Below are 22748 nucleotides of genomic sequence, written 5' to 3' on the forward strand. Positions count from 1 at the left end.
TCCAGGGCCACACAAATTCATCCAGGGTCCGCAAAAAGCTACCCGGGCCGCACTTTGGACGCCGCTGCCTTAATACATAGTTATTTCAATTCATACAGGTTCTTTGATATTTACAACAGCATATTAGAGCCATTGCAGATGGGGGGGGGGGGAATGCATTTCTGCCAAAAGAAAAGCTCAAATTAAGAGGTTAATTTCTTACATTTTCTAGGAAAAACTTGGAAATTTATGAGTTTCAAAAATCTTCGACTAATTGAGTTTTCTCAAAACTGAGTTTTTTTCTAGCGAAATTTCTACTTTCCAAGCTCAGAAATTTTTCTAGAAAATTTCACAGATTAATCTCGAGACATCAGAGTTTTGTGGCGGTTAGTCTGGAATGTTAAAATGTAACAAAAAAACAATATAAAACAGAAACTCAGGGGGAACAAACACTATTTAATGGAACAGTACATACAGTTCAGAGCTTTGCACCTATCAGGTCTTAATAAATGAATTTCGTATTGATGCTGTTTGTCAGTATCACTACTAAGACTTCTCTCTCCAAAGGTCCTACTGCTCTTCAGTATACAGTTTATCTCCAAATTTAAAGTTGTGTGTGTGTATTTGTGTGTGTGTGTAGCTTTGGTCAGTGTGTCGAGGTTAAATCAAACCAACATGGCTGGTGCAGGCTGAAAAGCCTTGGCTGGAGATTGGGGGATGGAATGGAGGAAGGGAATGAAATGGATCAAAATGAGTCTAGGAATGAAATTGAAACAGATGGACCTGAGCTGTCTGTTTTGGATTTATTTATACGGCTGGATTAAAGGCGAGTGTGTGTGTGTGTGATTGAGAGATACGCTCCTGCTTGTGTCGGAGTGACAGTCACACACCCCCGTAGAGGTCACCGTGGCGACCAAAATCCTCCCGTCATCAGTGGAGCGGAGTGGGAGTGGGGGGCCGTCACTTCTTTTCCACTTTTTCACTCCAAGCGGAGGCTGAGGGAAGACGCACAGCAGGTGAGAATCCTTCCTTTGTCTCCAGCACACAGTTGGACTTGGAGCGCTCGGGTGCGTCGCGTCCCGTCTCCTGGACGGTTTCCATGGCGATGGCAGATTTCCTCTCCAGTTAATATAGTACGCCTTCATCAGGGCTGTGTGAGTTTCTGTCTGTCTGCAAAAGTTGGTAACGATCAGCGTTTTGTAAAAATTCATTCGTAGCCCTTCGCAACATCTGCGAATTTTATTGGGACTTTTTGTGACCGACCAACACAAACAGCCCAACGTTGGGAAGAGGGGCTAAAAATGATCCATTGTTTGAAGGTTTTTTTTTTTTTTTTATCAGCAAAAAGACAAAAAAATTAAAAAGTCTTGACAGTGTGATGTGTAGTTTTGTTCAGGCCTCTGAATCAGTACTTTGAAGACCAGCTACTGTCTCTTTAATTATTTTGGGTTTTCCTCTACCAGAGGTCAGCGACCTTTACAGCACTAAGATCGGGTTTTGTCTTCGCTCCAGCTAAAGAAAGTGACGAGCCACAAAAGATACAAGACGCTTCAAAACAAAATAGCCACTTTTATCAATACCTGTTATAGGAATTACACTTTTAGATTCAATTAAAAAATTTTTTTCAAAAGTGATGAAACTTTTCCATTAAAGGGAACAAATACATTTTTCTTACCAGAATGTTTACATTTTATGTGTCTTACTTTATTTTAAAGCAGGCAGTTTGCAACTTAGAGGCGAAAAATATTAATACGGTATTAAATACGTATTTATTACCTTCACTTTTTTTATATCTTGTTGTGATTTTTAATTTTTAGCCATAGTTACAGCCGCAATGATTGGTCTAGAGAGGTTACAGACGTCTCGAGAGTGATTTTTACTTTATTTTATTTTATTTTTGTTAAATAATTCAAACCCAGATTCGGATGAATATCAGTTTTCATGTCTTGCCACAGGTTCTCAGTGGGACGTAGGGCTGGAGTCTCACTGAGCCGTTCAGACACATGGACATGCTTTGATCCAAATCCGTGGTGGAAGAAGTAATTATTTCAATTTTTTTTTTATCATTAAAAGGCGGAAATCATTTTAGTATGAACATGACTTATTTAGTAAATGTAATATTTGAAAGAAACAATGTTAGACTTTTGTAGAAAGGGAAACCTGTAGCTCATTGTAGTCGAAACATAACGAGATTCTCACACTTTTGCAACATTAAAAAAAAAAGCAAAACAGTTTCTTTTTTTTTCTGTGTCTACATTTAGATAATAGTCCATGCTCAACAGATAAAATGAAATACAGCTGAGAAAATCGCTCACTATCTTCCACTTTAGTCCTGGCTGTTCAGGGTCAAAGGTGAACCTTCAGCTTTTCTCCTTCCCTGTCCTCCATTTTGTGTTGGTCTGTCACATAAAAATCACAACAAAACACACAGAAGTTTTAGGAGTTTATTACACAAACTCCATATGCACCCATCTGTTGCATCTCCTTGGAGATTAAAGTGCATGTCATCTCAACAAAGACCAGTAAAAAGGATTAGATGTCTGTATTTTAACCCTCGTTTTCCTCCGCCAGCCTCCTCCTCCTATGATGGCCTTCCTCAAGAGAGTGCGCTCCCCTTCCCTGTCCTTCTTCCAGACAGTGGTGTCCCTCCTGCTGAGCACCGTGGCCCTCACCTCCTCCTTCTGGTGCACGGGCCGGCAGAAGGTACCCAAGCCTCTCTGCACGGCCACCAAGTTCAAGCGGTGCATCCCTGTGCCAGGCGTGTCCAACACCTCCAACATCCAGTTCTTCTGGGAGACGGGTGACGACCGCTTCGTCTTCCCATACTTCCACACCGGCCTGTTCATCATCTGCGAGGAGAACATCTACGTGGACGAATGGGGTGAGAGAGCGAGGGTTTTAGTCGGTTGACCCTAGAGGGAAAAAAAAAAGAAGTAAATATAATGAAGAGACGATGTTCTCTGCAGAGTCAAAAGTAAAGTCCTAAAGAGGACTGGCTAGTTCCAGCAGCAGAAATCGCCAGAACACAGAGAGGTCACAGAGAGGTCTCCCACCAGCCTCTCGCTGTCTGTGGAGCATTTAAAGCAGACGAGTCAGACGTCTGAACCAGCTGAATACAACATGACTCTCGAGCTTGTCTGTTTTGGAGAAACATCTATGTCACCTACATCAGATGGCATGATATGTGCAAGAATATAGTCCACTTTACTCTTATACCCTGAAATGAAATGTTATTTATGGGTAAAAAAAAAACCCCAGAAAACTTCTACCCTTTGCTAGAGGGTTGTTTCCTGAGAGCGTGGACTCTGTTGAGGGTTTAAATTTTACCCAATTTCCAATGTTTGCCCGTAGCATATGTAATGAGCCAGTTTAATGCTAAGAAGCTTACAGGAAATTGTCTGCATTGTGAACAACCATCCTCCCAAGCAAAGAGAGAAGTGGGGAACCGAAGGCTGTTAATGTTAACTCAGTTCTTTGGAAGGGTTGCCAAGACGGCCTGAACGACTTGGTTAATATCTACCGAAAATCAATGTCGTCTTTCACATCCTCTCCTTCTGTTCGCTGATTGGCCCCATTGAAATTCTACCAAAGAAATCGAGTTCAATTGGAGAAAAACAGATGAGAAGTTAGAATTGAATTGTGTAGGAAATCAATGGCTGGATGTTGTTTTTCTTGTTAGTTGATGCAAAAGCCTGAACATGTCACTAGCAACTCTGACAGGGATTACATAGGTTGAAGAAAATTAATAAATGAAAGAACAACGGATTTCTGAGGAAATCTAAAGATGCTAATCCATTTTTACATGTGACGCTTAAAATATTAAAACAATCTCATCATGAGGGATTGCAATAACATGCTGTTTACTGGAAATGCTAATTGGACTTCATGTAGCAAAACCACTACTGGTCCCACTATGAAGCAGGACACAGAGCAGTAGTTTGGATGAGCCTTGGCTCTCATGTAGATGTGTGACTGTGAGCCTGTGTGCTCGGCCCAAAGAGGATTATCACCATGGCGAGTTCTGCTCACAGAGATTTAGACTTCAACAGCACGACTCAATTATGGATTAAAAGCCAGGGAGGCGAAAGGTTAACAGGATTCACAAACATGGGCCGAGTTATCATCGTCTCGTTTGCAGCTGATTAGACGAACCGAGCAAGAACGACGTAGGGAGTTGAACCGTCGGCCTCTTCGGCGCAGCTGCTCACCTCTTTAGAACAGAAAGACAAGAAGTTCAAATGCAAAAACTAAAGTGTACGTCCGGGATTCAGTAGCTCAACAGGAAGTAACGCATAGTTCTAAGGTTTTCTTGGCTAGTTCAGGGGTATGTGTGGCGTTAGCTTTAAACAGCTTGAATGCAGGTCAAAAAGTTTAGTATTTGCTGAAACTGTCAGTTTCGTGACACAAGACAGATAATCTGTGAAAACACTGAGCATTTCTGTCTCCTCCCAATGCCACGATTGTCATATGACGAAATGCTCCCAGTCGAAAACCACCAATCAGAGCAGACTCAGTTATACTTTTTTATTGATTAGAGGCAATTGGTTGTTTTGAATTGGATATTAACAATGTCTCTAATGTTGTTTTTTCTCCACTTCAAATCAGAACTACCTTATGTTGCTTTGACACATAAATTATGTAGAAGTTTGTGTTTGAAATTAGAAAAAAATCAAAGTGTATGACGACTTTATTAAGTCTGCAGAGTCAGAAAAGACGTCTGACAGCACAAGATGGCGCCCGTTCTATTTTTCCGACTGTACATGTTGATGATGCAGTCTTGATTTTCTCCTGCTGTCCCTGGTCGCACCTGTTTCTTTAAGACTCATCCTTTTATGAGTTCGGAGGCAGATTATTGGAGCTATCATTTAAACAGTTTGGCAATCAAGCCGCAAAGAAGCTTAACTAAAAACTGAGATGGGACGATGCTGCTGCTGCTGCTGCTGCTGCTGGAGCCAATCAAGATTCTTCTGAGAGGAATAATTGCTTTCTTGCTGATATCTTGGAGAAATTTCCTCTATTTAAATTATTATTTTTAACATCTTTGGGGCAAAAAAAAATCCCCACTAGCCTGTGTTTCAGCTTTTGGTGCAGCTAATATTTTTCTTTCCGCTGCCATCCTGGCAGATTTACGCCAAACAAATCCCATAATCCCCCATCAGGTTATGCCCAGCATTAGAAGCGCTTTATGCAAACGGTCTTGCCACATAATAGTTGATGGATGTGTTTAATTAAACTTGGGGTTTCCTCTAGAAGAAAAAAAAAAGAAGGTTTCTGATGTAATTCTTGGTGTTTAATGTAAGGACTTTGGATGTTTATCATGTTTTCTGTCCATACAGATTTGTGAGTTTATTTTATAACCCCCTTTTTTTTGTCTTTGTAGAAGAGAAATGTCGATGGTTTTACAGTTTGACTCCTGAATCAGAGGAAGGTAAATTCTCCCTCCTCCTGCTGGATGATTGTTTGACGTCCGTGTTTGTTCTTTTAGCTCTGAGCCTCCGTTTCTTCCTCTGCAGCAATGATTTGGCTGTGTCTCACGCTGGAGTTCATGTACGTCGGCCTGCTGCTGGTCAGCTGCCTGCTGCTGTCCGCCCAGCTGTGCATCGCGGCCTGGTTTCCCTCCACGCTGCGCTGGGGCCAGATGCTCAACGCCTTTGCAGCTGTCTTCACGGTCCTGGGAGGTACAGCTGTTGCCACCTCAGATCTATATTTGGGTTGCTGGTTTTAAATGAAAACATTGATTTTTCTGGGGGTGTTTCGTGCGCTGCAGGTCTTCTTGGGATGGTGGGTCACATGATGTTCATGCAGGTGTTTCAGACCACGGTTTCAATGGGACCAGAAGACTTTAAACCTCACAGCTACGGCTACTCCTGGGCGTTCTAGTGAGTTTGTTGGACCTTTCTGTTTTATCGGAACATTTTAAAGGCGCAGAAACACTGAACGCCTTATCAAAGCTGCAGGTATACTTACTATTCCAAATATTGAAATGGGTCACTTCTGTTTCAATTAATTTATATATATATATATATATATAAAGTATTTTCTGCTCTTAAATTTCACTTGCTACCCTTCCAGTGTGTATAGGAAGGGTAAATGTGTCCCATTGAATCCAAGACTTACCTCAATTTTCCTGACCACACCTATCTAGCTAGTTAAGTAACTAGCTAGTTGAGTAACTAGCTAGTTAGCTAGCAGGAGTCCCACAAGCTATCTAGCTAGCTATTTAACAGGTCTACAAGGAGAACCTACTATATATCCCGTACCCATCACTCTCTAGCTAGCTAGCTAGCAGGCCTATTAGGAGAAGCTACTATCTCTCTCCCATCACTCTCCAGTTTAGGAGGATTGCTAATTGTTCTCTGGCCAGAAGGTATATCAAGTTCCTCCAGCTAGTTTGGGTTTCTCCTTTCAGAAGGACATAACTTAAAATTCTCCAATGATAAACATCTCAAATAGACATCCAAACCACCTAAATGGAATATTTTTGGTCCAGAGGAACGTTACCCCAAATGAGGCCAACCATCACTTGTGAGCTTTTGATACTTGGACTGTTTTGCTTGAGGCAGTGATTGAGCCCCTATCCAGAGGGGGGCAGTTTGGTTCCAGTCCTCCATGGCCAGCAATGATAATACCATGGTATCCATAACCTTCAGCTCCCCAGGACAGAAGTCATCCACACACTGTCCTTGGGGAGCTATTTAACTATTGAAACAACCTCTGCAAAGGTGATGCATTTACTTCTTCCCTGCTCCCATGACCATGTCTAGTCCATGGTGAACAGATTAAGGATATTTGAATTTACTTGTTCTAGCAGTAAACAATCTGAGGAGTCAAGGTTCCCAAACTAAGCACATCCTGTGTCCCGTTGGAGTCACTTGTCTTGGGACAAGTGACTCCAACTCCATAGCCTCCCTGAATTCCTCTCACACCCCAGTTTTTAGTGGGGTGTGAGGGGAAGGTTTGGGGTTCGGGTAGGGTTGGGGTTGGGGTTTTGAGTCACTTGGTACCTGCCTGTTATTTCAGATCTCCCTACAAACAAGCAAGCCCTAAAGGACTCCTTCCATCACTTTTGGCGTTTACCAATGATTGCCCTGGTCGCCGAACAACAAATAAACCAAACCATATTTCTACAAACACATGCAATCAATTAAAAGAACAAAAGAGAAAAATCCTGCAGTGATGTAGCTGTTTTTGCTCGCACATTTAAGTCTGATTCAGAAATTGTCATGAACAGCGTGCCTCTTGTTCTTGTCTCTGTCAGTTTGGTGTGGCTAGCCTTCACCATGTGCATGGCGGCGGGTGTCTCCACCCTGAACAACTACACCAAGAAGGTCCTGATGGTGGGGCCCAGGAGTAGCTCCAGCCTCAACCCCTGCAGCTTTAACTTCATGGGCCTCCTGCCACCCGCTCCCTACTACACCCCCCCAAACCTGCCCGTCACCCTGTCCGCCCCTCTGCCTGCCCCCATGATCTCCCATCTGTCTCCCTACTATGAGCCTCCGCCGCCCGCTTCGCCGAGACTCACCCACTCCCACTCGCTTCCCCTGACCCACTCGGACTCCTTCCCTCCTCCCCCGCCCCACCCGGCACCCGCGTCCCCGTTCCACCGCCTCTCCCTGTCCTCCCCGTCTCTCTCGCCCTCCATCTCCGTTCACATGATGCTCCCGCGATGCAAGGAGCATCCCTTCGATCGGGACGAGGATTACAGCCCGCTTTGAACTCTCACAGGCGCATCTCAGAATATCGTCAAAAAGGGAATTTATTTCAGTGAATTTGTTCAAAAAGTGAAACGCATATCGTCACTTATCATCACTTTTGGTCAAAAATGACTACAAGGATGGTAGGTTAGGTTTTGGTTGAAGACTACTGAGTTGACCAGCAGACGGTCACTAACTCAACAACAACCTTTCTGTTCACGGAGCACTCTGTCCAAGGATTAGGATGGAAAATTGAGTGGAAGAAAAAAGTCCGAAACAGCGAACCTGAATTAAATCAGCTGCTGTTCCTTCAACCCTTTAGAGTCCATGTGAAAGTATGTTTGGTCTCTTTGTTTAAATATTGATCAAAAATTTAAACATCATTTATTTGCAATAAGCATACAGTTATGAAGTACAATAAAACTGCAAAATGTAACTGTCTACTTCTATTACAACTTTGATTTAAAAGGAAAACATCTCGGCAATAACTTTTCTGTTACTGTCGTTGCTGTCCCGCAGTTATCCACAGAATGAATGACCTCATCTCTGTTTAAACTCAAATGAATATCTTGTTGTGAACCATCGCTCCTGTATCATCTATCCTGTATGTTTGTTTCACTTTTGAATCAAAATTACTGAACTACACCAGTTGACATCCATTTACTGCAACTCTGGTGGAAAAAATAAATGACGAGTCACCACAGGGTGAAAATGAAAAGTTTTATTATTTCAAAAATCACTGTAATGATCATTCATGTAGCAAAAATAAACATCAGACACACAGAGCTTTGTTGGGAAGAAATCCTATTTACACATCATGTCTCGTGCTTCATTACTCAAACGGTTCCCTTTGTGGGAACGCGGCTAGTGGAAAGATTTTAACGGCATTTCCGCACAAAGTTTGGATTTTTCTAAAATTGACATGAATCTGTGGCGCCGATAACTTCACTCCAGAGTATTTAGTCTCTCCTAATCACAAATATCTCTTATTCCAATATCTATAATGTTTTTAGAGGAGAATTATTTAATCGAAGGCATTTCCATCATATTAGTTCAGCATTAAAAAGAGAACGTCTTTTTATTAGAGAAGATAGAAAAAAATTTATAAACTAACAATAAAATAATGCAAAAACATCAAAGAAAATAACAAAATACCCTTTTTTTAAATCTACTGTAACATACATATTCATAAATGTAAAAGTACATAAAACAAAAATAACCACATTTGAATATTGATTGATCGTCGTTATACTGCCGCCAGTCGAAAGCTTAATGATCTCTTTGAAAATAGTGACGAAAAACTAATCATTAAGTTTTAATTTATTGTAAACCTGAAGGATTTTCTCTGTTCAGCTTAAACAAAAAAACAAACAAACAAACAAAAAAAAACTGTATCCATAGATGCCCTGAAGAAAACCAGCCCGACTCTGGGCTGAAAACACACTTAGATACGACTGAGTTCGACTCCTGCTTCGTTAGTCGAAGACAGACTCGGTCAAACGTTAAGTGTATGTGAAAATATCCACAGGTCTGTTGTGTTCACACTAGCAGCTTAACTTTAATGAACACAAAAAAAAAACCAGGATTGTAGCTGAAAGAGTGGATCTGTTCCAAAAAAAAGAGAAAAAAAAACAACAAAACAAACGTGGAGTATGATCTAGTGTCCAACTTGTTCCATGCTACTTCTTGCGTAGCACAAAGTAAACGATGGAGGAGATGAACGTCAAACCGAAGGCGATCCACGCCAGGATGAAGCTGTGGCCGTAGTTACCAATGCTCTTCTCGTTGATGTGGAAACGGTCCGTGTAGATGGACGCTGCGATCATGATGAACAGGCCTGAAGAGGATTTTGAGAGAGGGGACGGGGAGAGGAGAAAAAAAAGAAAAGAACGGTGACGATTTAGACCCGTCGGGAAGCGTGCAGAAACGTTCTTTCGCAAGCGTGACTTACAGGCGAGGACTTGAAAGACCCCAGAGATGGTGAACCTCCTTCCCTTCGGGAGGGTGAAGAGCTCAGCGATAAACACGAACAGGGCGATGATGGAGAAAATGCAGGCGAGCACGGTGGTGGCCTGCACTGCCTGGAGGTAGTCTGCAGGGGGAGCCAGAGAGAGCGACAGTCATCAGTCAGGGCTCAAATAAGGAGGCGACGTGTGTGACATCATAACAAATTATTTTTATACTAAATAAGATTCCAGTCTTCACTTTTGAGGGAAAAAAAAACTTTTATTAGTTAATTTATCAGAAACGTATATAATTTTCAGGTTGATTCCCTTTTTTGACCCAAATCACACGCACACACACACACACACACACACACACACACACACACACACACACACACACACACACACACATATATATATATATATATATATATATATATATATATATATATATATTTTTTTTTTTTTTAAGTTTATATCAATTGATGATTATCCACCAACAAATTAGAGCTCTTGTTTTGTGTTTTTTCAAACAAGATAAATGTTTCTTTCGATTATATCTCTGTTTTAAAAGCAATATCCATGCTTCCTATGCTAACAATCAGTATGTGAACTGATGTGAGCAAAGTGATAATGCATGGTTGGAAATCGAGGTGAAATTCATCAGTGTTTTGGGAAGACAGTTGATGCTTACCTTGTTCATAGCTGCTTGGGAGATCGGTCAAGTTCCACTTGTTGTTTGTCAACACCCAGCGCCCCCACACATCGGTGCTCGTTTGTGGGTTAAAAGTTACCCACCAGGCCTGATGAGATGAGCAGACAAATCAAATCAAATCCTTTGACACACAGTCCATTTCATTATTCCATGAATGTGTTAACCTTAGCGAAGAGAAAACGTCAAGCCTTTTTAGGATGGATGGCGCATAACCAAGGTATTACTCATTACTCATTCCTCACTTTGGAGCGCAGCGCTCAGAGAAATCTTAGACATTTGAATGTGTCTTGAGCAGCGTGTGCAGGTTGGCTTGTTAAACTAACTGTGATCTACTGTGACCAGGAGAAATGACGGGTATGCGACCTGGAACGGAAGAGTGAGACGCTAACAGGAGAGGAATGAAAGTCTAGAGAGACGACACTCAGGTGATCAGACTTAGGGACCTGAAAGTCTGTTAGATTAGGTCACATGCTGTCAATATCTTCCCTGCGGTAGATTACTCTCTTGGTCACTGAAGTTCACGACTTAACACAACTAAAATCTCAAAGTATTTTATGCTGATGTCATTTCATGAACCTTTAAAACCGTGGTGGTCATGTTTGCATTGGGTGGTTAGTTTCAGAGAATTCGATTTACATGGGAAATGGGGGAAAGAAATTGTACGCCACCAATGGCTTTCCAGTGAGAAACAAACCGAGAACTGAATATTTAAATTGTGTGTTTGATAGTAAGCAGAGAGAACATTTAGTTTTAAATTATTAATAATATGTTAGTTTTGCAATACCTTCTATTTTAACTAGTTACTCAATCTGGAACTCTTTACATCTTGCATTGCTAGTTTGTGTTTCATATAGGAAGATCAGAGGTGGTGCACCGCCTCCAACCTCTATTTCCTATGTCAATTATTCAATGTCAATGATCAGCCAAACCAAATGTTATGATGGTTTAAAAATTGATAAAATAGCCTTAGCATGAACTAGTATAATGTTTTTGACTTAAGTTGTTTTGAGATGCTAGAAGTCAACTTCAGTTCCCGCCCATCTTCGAACAAGCTGTTAGCTTAGCTTTAGCCAAATCTGGATTTAAGACTATGTTCATATTAACCCGGATATTTAGCAAAACGTATATTATCTGCTAGAACAATTGAAAGTGATGATGTAGAGACTCGCTTCTCACTTTTTTGTGTAAAAAAAACCTCACAGCAATAATATAACATATTTTCTACCCCCCTTCTTCCCCCCCCACACATCTGTCTCATCTGCTTGATTATACTAATTGCAACGTTATCGCCCCCTGCTGGCACAACACATTTTGGAAGAGTAGAACCCAAAACAAAGACCCTCCTTTCAGTCTTAGCATGATGCTCAGGAGAAGCGTGGCAGATGTCACGGTTGGACATCTGCCACGGGAATCGGGGTCGTCTTGTCAGACAGTCAGTTCCTGAAATCATATTTTTCTCTTTGCACCTAATTCTCCGTTGTAGGTAAGCTATTAAATGCATTTCGTTTTGCTAAGCTATCCTTTTCACTCTTCTTGAGCAATCTTTAAGACGAGCTAAAACTGAGCAAACCTGCGTGACGCGTTTTCACGGAGCCTTTACTTACATTGTCAATGGTGGCCACCAGCAGCAGGATGATGGCTGCGATGTGAAGAATCGAGAGAGCGATGAGAACCAGCATGATGACTTTCCTGCAGGGACAAACGGAAAGCAAACGGGGTTTGAAGTTGACAATTTTGAATGTGCAGCTACAACAAAAACATCATGGACGTCAACCCGCTCGCTCTAAAAGGCTTGAAACCAAAAGGCGCCACAACCACTCAGGGCCTTTGTACTCCATTTCTAATTTGGGTTATTGAGAGAGAGAGCCAATGGGTTCTCATGAACCAAACTCAGGTTTATGTCTATAAAAGTGGTTCTGCTGGGGAGAGAGGTGGAGGGGGGTCAGTAAACACAGAAATTGTTGGCAGGGAGGGCCTGGAAGAGTTCCTGGTGGGTAGATGAGTATGGGCTTGTCTAATGCTTGAAGGATACCTGCCACTCCCTGAAATAACTGTAGCGTACACGCCCAGTTCTCTCACCAAGATGCTGATCCCTCCACACTCTGGCACACGATGCAGCCCTGCCTGCCTTAAAAAACAAAACAAAACAAAACAAAAAAACGCAGAAGCCATTTTACAAACTGCTTCATGTTTTCACTGTAAAACTGTAATTACAGTTTTAGTCGCTCGTAAAGAGCCTCGTGTGTACACGAGCCGCGTTTGGGTGAAATATGGTGGGAGACATCAGAGGTTCTTGGAATGTGCTGGTTTGGTAAAGGAGCGGTCAAGGGTTGGGCCCTCCAAAAAAAAAAACAAAAAAAACATTCTGGCATGTTCCGTGTCATCATCCAAGCAAAAAAAAAAAAAAAAGGAAAAACCTCCTGGAGGCACGGGGCATCGAGCTGGCAGACATGTGACCAGAGCTCGGGGCATCATTTCGACTTTTCCGCCTTCCGTTTCACCGTGGGAAACCACGAGATTCACTTTTTGTTTTAGCTCCCTTCTCAACCCTAAGCGCTGAGAAGCTACAAACAAACAAACAAAAAAAAACATATTCTTTTGAGAAATTAACCAGATTATAAAATCTAGATAAGTTTAAAAAAATTAAAAGAAATTAAACTGTGTATTTTTAGAAAGTTTAATCGAGGAATATTCGGTTCTTCCAACTTTCACTCAAAAAGGCCAAACTTGTCAAATCTTTTGCTGCAGAGACTTTAACGTCTGGCCTCGATGTATTGCTGAGTTTCCCATCCCGGAAAATTAAAAAATAAATAAATAAATCTCATTTGCAATTTTCGAAGCTGGAAATTCAAATTATTTAAATTCACCCACATTTTCAAGCCAAATTTCAATTTATCCCACCATGCCTGGAAAGTTAAACCAGCAGTGAAAGAGTAGCAGAGTAGAAAATTAAAAACAGGTTCAGGTTAAGGTAGACAACTGAGTGTGCACCTTTCTTCCTCTGAATTTGAGTTAAAGCATCCAAAGCAGACCGTTAGAAGAAAGCATAGTCAAATGTGGTTTCTCTGACCCTCCTGGACTCTGCCTCGGCCCTGAGAAGCACCGGGGATAAAACTCTCACTTACTGTTAGACGGCTGCGTGTCTCTTCCACGTCCTTTTCCTCCTGCTGTCAATGATCCTAATTCCAGGCTGCGAGTCTAAATGCACAAACATAAGAAACAAACTCCCACACCCACTTATACCCAGCCCTCTTTTACGTCCACACCCAGACAAGCCTCTTGTTTGCCTTTCACACAATCTCTGCCTCCTTCTCCTGTCTGTTCTGCCCATATGCTACTCTCTCTCACACACATGCACACACACACGCACACACTCACAAACCCAAGCAAGTCATTTTTTCCCCCCTCTCGTTCTCAAGTCTTTGCCAATCAGCTGAAGATGTTGATTTTACTCTCATGATTGCCGCTGGTGACTCACTGGCCATGCTTAGGGGGGAACTCCTAAAACTCTGACTGGGCGCACGCTGCCATGGCGACAGACTGCAAACCAGCTAAGCATAATCACAATGTGGTTGCCACGGGCGACATGCGCGTGTATATTTAGGCATGTAAACGATGACCCGTGTAGCTTCTTCCTCCTGATGTGTGTCGTGTTTTCCCAGGGTGTTTCAGGACGAAGGCATGTCGCTGGTGGCAACGGGGCGGGGGGCAAACGGGAGCAAGTCGTTGCCTAATTGCAAACTGAGGAGGAACACGCTGGAATGCAAAGGGTGGGGAGGTTGGGAGACATTTCGCACGGCTGTGACATCAATTGTTATTACTCATGGTCACCGTTTAATTCTCATTGCGGAGTGATGTGCTCCAAATGAGCGCGGTGACAGATTGTCATTTGCCTCTAAGACACTTTGTACTGTTTAGTTTAAGGTGAGCTGTGAAGTAAGGTGAGGCTACAGTTTATTTGGTGTCTCATTTGTACTCTGGAGGCGTGTTGTCATCTGCATAACGAGGCATTTCTCAGTGTTTTTTAGAGCTGTTGTCGAGTATTTGTCCCTAAACATCCATCTGGAGCACAGTTGAGTTTCCCAGATCTAAGCTGGGTATTTTGAGAGAGCAGGACTTGGCAATAAGCAGCTACCAGCACTTGCTTTCTGTTTAATGTCACAATATAGTTATTAGAGTCATATCTACTTTGAAAGCATTTGATACCAGACATTCTTGTGACTGGCATGAAAAGGCAGCCCAAGTACAACCAGTAAGTTCTTGCACCACGTTTTGAGAGTCCTGGGTTTGAATTAGAATCGGCCGACCAGTTCCAGACTGAAATGTAATTGAGAATCTTTGGCAAAACTGGAAAATGGATGTTAGCAGATGTTAACATGAAGTCCAGTTGACACATAGATATTTTCAAAATCTGAACAGGCTAAATGTTTACTCTGTAGATGTGCAACGATACTTTGTACTGGTAAAAAAAATTCCCAGAAACTTGTGGTTGTACTCTTGCAAGAAACAGGACACTGAGGGGGAAACACTCTGAACTGCAGTAAACCTTCTATCCATAAAAAACATCAAATGGAAAAGTACAAACAAACAAACAAACATCTCCTTGTTCATCATCAGCCTGCAGAGTTGTGAGTGGATTCCTGCGTTTCAAATCCGACACAACTGAGGCGCGGGAGCAGAAGACGAGATGTGTGGCATAATTTTTTAGTAGGCCAAACGGCTCAATATGCAAAAGCAGCATTGCATGCCATTGCCATGCAAAAGCATGGCAATGGCAGCATCATGCTGAGGGCCCACAGTTCTTCAACTGGGACTGTCAGTCTGGTTGGTAGTAGATAGGAAGGTAGATGGAGATATATTTCTGACGATCCTGTTGGCTTTTTTTCTTCCATCAGACCGAAAGGATACGTGTGTGTTAAAATGGTCTAGTCAAAGTCCAGACCCAAATTTCTATACAAATCTTTAGAAAGGCTTGGAAACGTCTTTCAGTTAAATGAACTCACACTCTTTATTGCCCTATTAAATTTAATCCCAACAAAATACTGGAAAATTTACGATAAATTACATTGTGAAAACGTGTAGTTGCGTCTAACTTCTAATCTTCAAGTCAAAGGAATATCGCAGGTTTAAGATTTTGACCTCAATTATGTGAGTTTTGAAAGACAAACATGCAGCTGTAAGTTGTGTTAACATTTTCTTCATTTTGTCATATCTCCAAAAGTTGAGAGAGCTCAGGTTTTTAAGTTAGTATAAAAATAGAACTGAATGAGGGAGTGGGAACAATTTCCCAGAGTGCTTTGCATCATGTTATGGAACAACTTGCCTTTCCAGATTAGATCTGCCCACAGCCTGGATCATTTTAAATCACTTCTTAAAACTCATTTTTACTCTTTGGCATTTAATTGATGTATTGTTTTTACTCTGTTTTGTCATTTGTGTTGTCGTTCTTGTACAGCACTTTGGTGCAGTTTTATACCTGTTTTAAGGTGCTATATAAATAAATTTGACATTGACATTGACATGTGTTTGTATCTTGTGTTGTGAGTGAAATGGATGTGTGTTGCAGCGACCCGCCTCTTGTGTTATTAAGGCAAAAGTTTGTTCAGTCTAATTAAAATTCAATAAAATACATTTTAGACATTCTTCTTCCAATTTACAATAACTAATCAATCTTAACTCAATAAGGTAATTGAGAATAAATTTATCACAATGACTCACAACTGAAGATTAATGCGCTGTCAGAACTAAAACATAAAAAACAAACAATGTTTAGACTAATTGCTGAATCATTTTTGATGAGCTTTTCATTTTTGAATTAAAACCAGAACAATTCTCCCGTTGACTTTTCTTGCATCTCAATGTCAAGCTAAGCCCACCTTCGGATGTTTTACAGTGCACTTATTAAATATCAGTGCCGGTTTGGGTCGGAAACGTCAAATCAGCGATGGAGGCGTAACACACAGTGAGCACGGCGACGTCAGCCAAGTTCAGCCTGGAGGTGCGGTGAAACCGCTTCCAAGTTTAAATCCAGTTTCTAGGTAGCTGCGAGTTCAGTGCAAAGTGAGTTGAAGGGGGCTGGGGCGGCACGCGCATCAGGAACAGTTAGTTAGTTTTCATATGCAAAACGTCTGGGAAAAAAAAAAACTTGGGACATACGGAGAGTCTGAGCTCATCATGAGGGGAATATTCCACCAACTCGACCCTTGGTGAGGAGAAAACACGCCACCAGTTCAGACAGCAGACGGCTGCCCGTGTGGCTGCGTTCTGACCGGGTCAAAGGTCAGACCCAGAAGCTGGGAGTGTAATTACATAACGGAGTGGGAGTGAGATGAACTGGAACGGATCATTCTGTGTCCCAGACGCCACACCTTCAAACAATCCTTTCAACATGCCAGCTTCATTTAATGGGAGGTAATTTTGAAGATGTGCAGCCTGGAAAACCTCAGACAAACACACCAAAAGATGAGTAACTCGGCCTCTGATGCATGGAAATAACACACATCCCGCTTCGCAATGTGACTCAAGATGGAGTCGGGGGGTGGGGGGGAAAGGCGGGAGGAGAAAAACAACCGAATAGCTATGCAGTGAGGCATCTTGAGACCCAAACCGCTTCCAGGACGCGATGTGAGACGGATGGCAGAGGATTGAGGATGAAAAGGACAAACCAGAATGCGGTTGGACCTGCTCGTGTTCTGGGTGTGGGCTACCCCACCCCGCAGGTGAGAGGAGGCAAGGTTTGCAACGATCTTTAGGAGAAATGTGCCACTCCCTGCTGCTCAATCTATGCAGCAAACAATATGCACAGAGAGCGTCTGAATAATAATAATAAAAAAGCCCAAAGGGAAATGACTGTGGAGCGGCAACAACAAGAAAAAAAACCTAAGTAAGGATGTTCTTTTTTAGCTTTTCTTCAAATCCTAGTGTATTTTAAGAAGAGGAAATGCCATGAGTCACACATTAGTCAGCCATGATTTAGTTTTTTTTTTTCTTTTTTAGAGTGGAAACCTATTGGATGTTGAGCCATGCCACAGCAAAAAAAAAAAAAAGGGGGGGTCGGGGGGAAAGGTGTTTGGCCACAACATGTTTTTAAAATTTCAGCAGAAGAAACGGATCAGTCACGTGCCTGTGAAAGCCCAGGCGGAAGACCAATAGGAGAGGCCGGTGGCTCGGTTACCTGAAAAACCAGAGCGGTGATGAAGTAAGACTCGCAGCCTTGCAGAGGTATTATAACCCCTTGAACTCACTTTAGCTCACTTACAACCAACTTCATTGTGTTTTTTATGCAACACTAACTTGAAATATTGCCTTTTTTTTTTTTTTTTTTTTTTACAAAGGGTCAAGTCTAAACCGACAAATACTATAGTAAATTACTGAAAATAAACCAATTAAAATGAACCATTACGCATTCACCATCAACTGTTAGCACAGCTTATCACAGCAGTAAAGGAATTATTGCTTTTCATTGCATGTGATTTTCTTAAAGGAACTGAATTGACAAAACATTCTTAGAAAGGTAAATTTTTAAGATTTAAAATGCCAAACGTTTTTATTCTCAGCTTTCAGTCTTGCTACAAATTTTCAGAAGGTGTCAAATCGCCACCTTGGATGCACGATCCACTTTTTTCACTTCCGATACCAATATCTGATTCTTAGTATCTGCCGATACTGATCCGATACAGAAAAACTGAATTGAATAAACACTTTTTTTTTCTTTAAAAAAATGCAGACATAAATGTACTGAATTAGAAACTTATTTGATAACTTTGCACCGGTGCAACACACTTACATACACTGATGGCTTCACTAGCTAGGTCAAACATGTAAAAACAACTTTAATTTGTTCTGTTAGTGCAATTAGGAGTAACATAAATAATAAACTGAAACAAACAAAAACAATAACTTGACTGTCTTGGTCAAACATGCAAAAAATAAACCGGGAAAAAAAAGTAGTAAAATTTTGAACAAAAATAATTTATGTTCTTCAAATGTTGCCTATAGTTGCAGAGCAGCTTTTCCTTGTTCCCACTGGTATTTTGAGCCGCTCTGAAACATAATTATTGCTTCCATGTAAAAAAATCATGTTGGTCAAATTCAAAGATCACTTCAAACCTAAATTTGTCAAACTCTAATCAGTGTGCCTATAATACAAAAGCATTCCCACAGCATGATGCTGCCGTCACTATGGCTTTCTTCTTAAAGGTCGGATTCTTAGAGCGCAGGACTAATAGTTGAGCTGTTCGCCTATTTACTTCAAACCTCTGCAACCTAATTGGGTGATTTTTTTGTGGCAGCGGTTTGTTGCGCTGGATCTCATCCACGGGTGCGAGAGGAAAAGGGTGGAATACAAGTGCACACCGCACCTTTCAGATGTCTACTTACAGAAAACAAATTAAAAGGCATAAATCGTGTCTGTCGACCGCATGAAACAAACAACAAAACAGACTGATATTTTTTTGTGGTTGCAAGACCACAAATATCTTTGTGGTCCTCTTTCCCACACCTCTGTGGGAAAGAGGTGTGGAAACGTTGCCGAGGCATTTGTACGCTGTCCCAGCTGACGGCAGCTGCGTTAAAAATGACTTCTCCTCGCAGGGTGGAGGGACTAGTTTTGGTTTTAAACCTGCCGTCAGAAAGCTGGCTTTGCTTTTCAAACAACGACCCACCCTGCACTTTGGCATTTAAGTTATTATTTTTATTTCATACAGTGGAAACGTGACTTAAGAGGAGGCCGCTTTCGAACAAGGACTCCACTATCACGGCGTGGAGTCAGCTGAGTCATGCATTACCAAATCAACGGCCGCCTGCTTGTCTCACTGGTGACGCTAACCGCTGATGTTGGCGTTCAATCATCCCGAGAAATGTGAGGCATTTGATCTGAAGAGATGGATCTAAACAAACACAGCGCTCTGCTCCTTATGGTTGAGTAATGCCCAAATCCCCCCCAAAATGAAAGGTGTGTGTAAGAGAGGAGTTTGGAGAATTTCAAAACAAAAGCCAGAAGCCGGCTGCCAAGTCACTGCCCGCCTTTTCTTTTTGCACAATCGTAAATCTCTGCAGTCTGTGGTCGGCCGTCTCATTCCTTTGCCGTTTTGCACAACGTCGTACCTTGCCCTGAGATTTCTTCACTTTTTTTTTTTCTTAAAGAAAACAACCCTCGGGCTCATTTACAGGATTTACAGGGAGGAGGAGGGATTGTAGGTGAAATACTTCTCTGAATGAGGCAGATCACACAAAAGGAGGGCAGGTAAGAGTTAGTATTGCAACTCCCACCTGACCTGAGGCTGTTGAGCAACTGAAAAAAAAAAAACCCAAAAAAGAGTCAGGATTTTTCTTCCTGGTGTCACCAGGCTGGTTTTGGTGATAAACTTCTTAGTGGTGGACAAACATCTTTAAAAAAAAAACACCTTGAATTTTTCCCCCATTTTGTCTCTTTATCTGTAAACTCTAATGTATTTTATGGATTTCATGTCAGGTTGACACAAAACAGTCCATGATTACAACAAAACAACAACATAGCAATCTGAAAAGTGTGGTGTGCATTTGGTTTCAGCCCTAGTGAGTCGGTGCGTTGTAAAACCAATTACAGCTGCTAGTTTTTTTTCATATGTTTTACATTTATGTCCTCACTGAAGAAGTTGACTGTGTGCCTTTTTGTTACATGAACATGATTGGTCAGCACTTTTCCAGTGGGGGGGTGTGGGCCCCCTTACCACCCCTCTTAGGGGCCCCACTGTCTCCACTTCTTCTAGAAATAGTGCAAGTGGTAAAAAAAAAAACATTCATGAACTCTCTAGTAATCGTTTACTGTTATTTGCTGTCAGAAATCTCTTAATACTGACATCACAGTCAGCGGGCGCTGCCCCTCGCCTAGCAACCCAAACAGAGCTCCGCCCACTTCGTTGCTAAAACACGAGTGTGTTTGGTCAACTGGGGTTTTATTATGGACTGGAAGGAACAACATGTAACTGCAGGGTTGAAGATGTAGAGTTGCACATGTGGTTGCAGCGTGTGTAGAGTGTTGGTGAATAGTTTCAGGCCGTGGCCAGAAGCAGCTCATTTGCATAAAAGTGACAGAGTCCTGAAACAAAGGGCTAAAGATAGGCAGAACAGAGTCTATTTTGTGAGAATGATTTTGTGCAAGAAATGTAGTAAACATGTTTTGTGTATCACACAGACTTATTCTGACTTCTTACAAAAGGAAAGCTAACAGATCTCCTTTAAGTTCTGGACTTTGACTGGGCCATTCTAACATTTTACTATAATTTGATCAAAACTATTCCACTGTAGTTCTGCCTGGATGTTTAGGATTGTTGGACTCTATTTTCTAATTACTTCAGATTTTTTTAGGGGTTTTAGAGGAAAAAAACCCTTTTATTTACTATATTTAATTTATTCTCTATGTTGTCACTTTACCAATCCACCATATCAGCTTTATCTTCTCTGGACAAGTCACAGTAGACATTGATGAAAAACACAACACAGTTTCCATTCCTTATTTTTTTGTTTCCGTTGCTTAGCAGTGCGGTTATTACCAGCTTCCTTTTCCCAGACAATGGATGCATATTTTCGTATTCTACGCTTCACACTGCTCAACAGGAAGGGAGTCATTTCTCATTCCTAACCAGCCGAGGATTATTGAGATGTGGCTTCGGTTCAGGTACAAACACATTGCTAACCACTGGAGCTGGACACAGCACAACCCGCACAACAAAACAGCCTTTTTTCCTGCACCTCCAATGAGCTCATGCCTGTGAAGGTAACAGCAGGTCAGCCAGTCGTTCTTAAAGGTTTATCAACCAATTAAAGGACTTCTAGCAACATCAAGGGATGGAGTGACAAACTGCGTAGGTTGACGACGCGTTTAAGGAGATTCTTTATATAGTAGAGTCGGGTTAGACCCCAACATGAGAACCTTAAGATGCTGGTTTATTATTAAACACTAAAATACTGGTGCCCTGGGCGAGCCCCTCCTGCTGCTGCCCCCCCAACCAATTACAACGCAAAAAATTATACTTTTTTTTTTCTTTTTGTAAACTGGAATCCCAGCACTCAGCAGGAAGCAAAATGAAATTACTCCACATGTATTCAAACAGCAGAGAACAACTGACAGATAAGTTGTTCTTTATTTTCTAGTTCTTGTTCCCCTTTTTAATGACGCCCTGGGCAACCACCCATATCAAACACAGCTACTGCTCACACCACTTATATTTAGATAAATGTCCTTCAACAAGTTGCAGGTTTATTTTATTTTTTTAACAATCAACAAATTTCTGAAGTGTAGCAGTGCTCTATTAACTTGTTTGATTTCCAGAGACAAATATGTTTTCCATCGTCTTCTACTTGATAACAGGCTTCTCCTTCAGTGGTTGCTGAGTTGTGACCGTTTAGGTGAGACAATTAAACGCTGGAGGAAAATTGGGTGTTTTAGTTGAACAACCATGTCGAACACAGATTAAAGATAGTTTTAGGAAGGACAAAGCAGGCCAGCGTCAAGTTTCTAAAGCCACGTCTGTGTGAAGGAACCAACCAAATTAAACGAGAGCCAAGAAGAATGGTAAAAAAAAATAAATAAATACACCAGTAATTACATGTGGGACTTTCTGGAAGGTGTGTGTCCTGTTACGTTTGGAGTAAAATTAACTACATTTCAGCAAAAAACAGTCTGGAGCCGTACTTCCACCTCTGATTGGCTCAAATGCAAAATGAAGGTTTTTATGTGCCTTAGTCAAATTTGAGAATAAATCTGAAACACACTGGTGTGACCTTCACCCAGTTGTTTATATTAATCTGGACCATTTAAATGTAGCCAAATAAATCTTTCTCACTTTTTCCGAGCATTTAATCTCAATGCTCTGAGACATGGGTGGTGGAAAATGTACTGAAATATTTTCAACTCTTACTTTCTACTCAGTTTACGAGTAAAATGAAACGAGTAAATGCCAGCCCAAAGCCAAATGAAGAGAGTATGCCAAGCAAGCAACTAATAAAACCTGTAAGGGATCAGTTTTACGCATCTGTAAAGCGGAAACTCTGGTTTTATTATTCAGTAAACGTGAACGGCTGCAATTTTCTAAAGGTTAAATATCATCTGAGCCACAGTTTTCACTCAACAACAACTATTTCCTCATATATTTAGCTGAGCTAGCATGTTTCCACGATTACCAATCACAGGGTTTTCACACTTTTTCCCCTCAATTCACAAAATCTAACTCTACTGCCTTTCTTATGTCATCACTTCCTGCCGTTGCAAAGCATTTCTGCTTCCTCCTGCTCCCAGTACAGTGGCACCCATTGCTTTTTAAATTTTTTTTTATTATTTCACTCAGCTCACACACACACACACACACACACACTCACACACACACACACACACACAAAGCCTTCCTCTCTCAATGGAAACCAGACACACACGCC

General features: G+C 41.5%; 2 protein-coding genes across 3 annotated transcripts; one reads left to right on the forward strand and one right to left on the reverse strand.

The window, feature by feature from the left end:
• Window positions 1-596: 596 nt before the first annotated feature.
• On the forward strand, window positions 597-9293 carry gsg1 (germ cell associated 1). Its single transcript, XM_016675453.1, has 7 exons — window positions 597-615; window positions 806-995; window positions 2551-2860; window positions 5360-5407; window positions 5493-5657; window positions 5747-5858; window positions 7238-9293. Exons 3-7 carry the CDS (start codon window positions 2563-2565, stop codon window positions 7692-7694), a joined length of 1080 nt encoding a protein of 359 aa, XP_016530939.1. The 5' UTR covers window positions 597-615; window positions 806-995; window positions 2551-2562; the 3' UTR covers window positions 7695-9293.
• Window positions 8380-13679, reverse strand: emp1 (epithelial membrane protein 1). 2 transcript variants are annotated; one of them, XM_007560272.2, is made up of 5 exons: window positions 13460-13679; window positions 11939-12023; window positions 10314-10422; window positions 9625-9765; window positions 8380-9510 (listed from the first exon to the last, which is right to left on the reverse strand). In XM_007560272.2, exons 2-5 carry the CDS (start codon window positions 12011-12013, stop codon window positions 9353-9355), a joined length of 483 nt encoding a protein of 160 aa, XP_007560334.1. In that variant the 5' UTR covers window positions 12014-12023; window positions 13460-13679; the 3' UTR covers window positions 8380-9352. The 2 variants fall into 2 exon arrangements, with proteins under 2 accessions (XP_007560334.1, XP_016530940.1); XM_016675454.1 differs by having other exon boundaries at window positions 9625-9772; window positions 10321-10422; window positions 13460-13674.
• Window positions 13680-22748: the final 9069 nt, after the last annotated feature.

This window comes from Poecilia formosa, unplaced genomic scaffold (genome assembly GCF_000485575.1).
Source record: "Poecilia formosa unplaced genomic scaffold, Poecilia_formosa-5.1.2 Scaffold114, whole genome shotgun sequence".
NCBI lineage: Eukaryota > Metazoa > Chordata > Actinopteri > Cyprinodontiformes > Poeciliidae > Poecilia > Poecilia formosa.

Excerpts from the sequence above, each read along its gene's own strand:
- emp1 (XM_007560272.2), bottom strand. The coding sequence starts at position 12,013 with ATGCTGGTTCTCATCGCTCTCTCGATTCTTCACATCGCAGCCATCATC. Across the intron at positions 10,423-11,938 it reads TGGTGGCCACCATTGACAAT|GCCTGGTGGGTAACTTTTAA; the intron begins GTAAGTAAAGGC and ends TCATCTCATCAG. Across the intron at positions 9,766-10,313 it reads CCCAAGCAGCTATGAACAAG|ACTACCTCCAGGCAGTGCAG; the intron begins GTAAGCATCAAC and ends CTCCCCCTGCAG.
- gsg1 (XM_016675453.1), top strand. The coding sequence starts at position 2,563 with ATGATGGCCTTCCTCAAGAGAGTGCGCTCCCCTTCCCTGTCCTTCTTC. Across the intron at positions 2,861-5,359 it reads CATCTACGTGGACGAATGGG|AAGAGAAATGTCGATGGTTT; the intron begins GTGAGAGAGCGA and ends TTGTCTTTGTAG. Across the intron at positions 5,408-5,492 it reads GACTCCTGAATCAGAGGAAG|CAATGATTTGGCTGTGTCTC; the intron begins GTAAATTCTCCC and ends CTTCCTCTGCAG.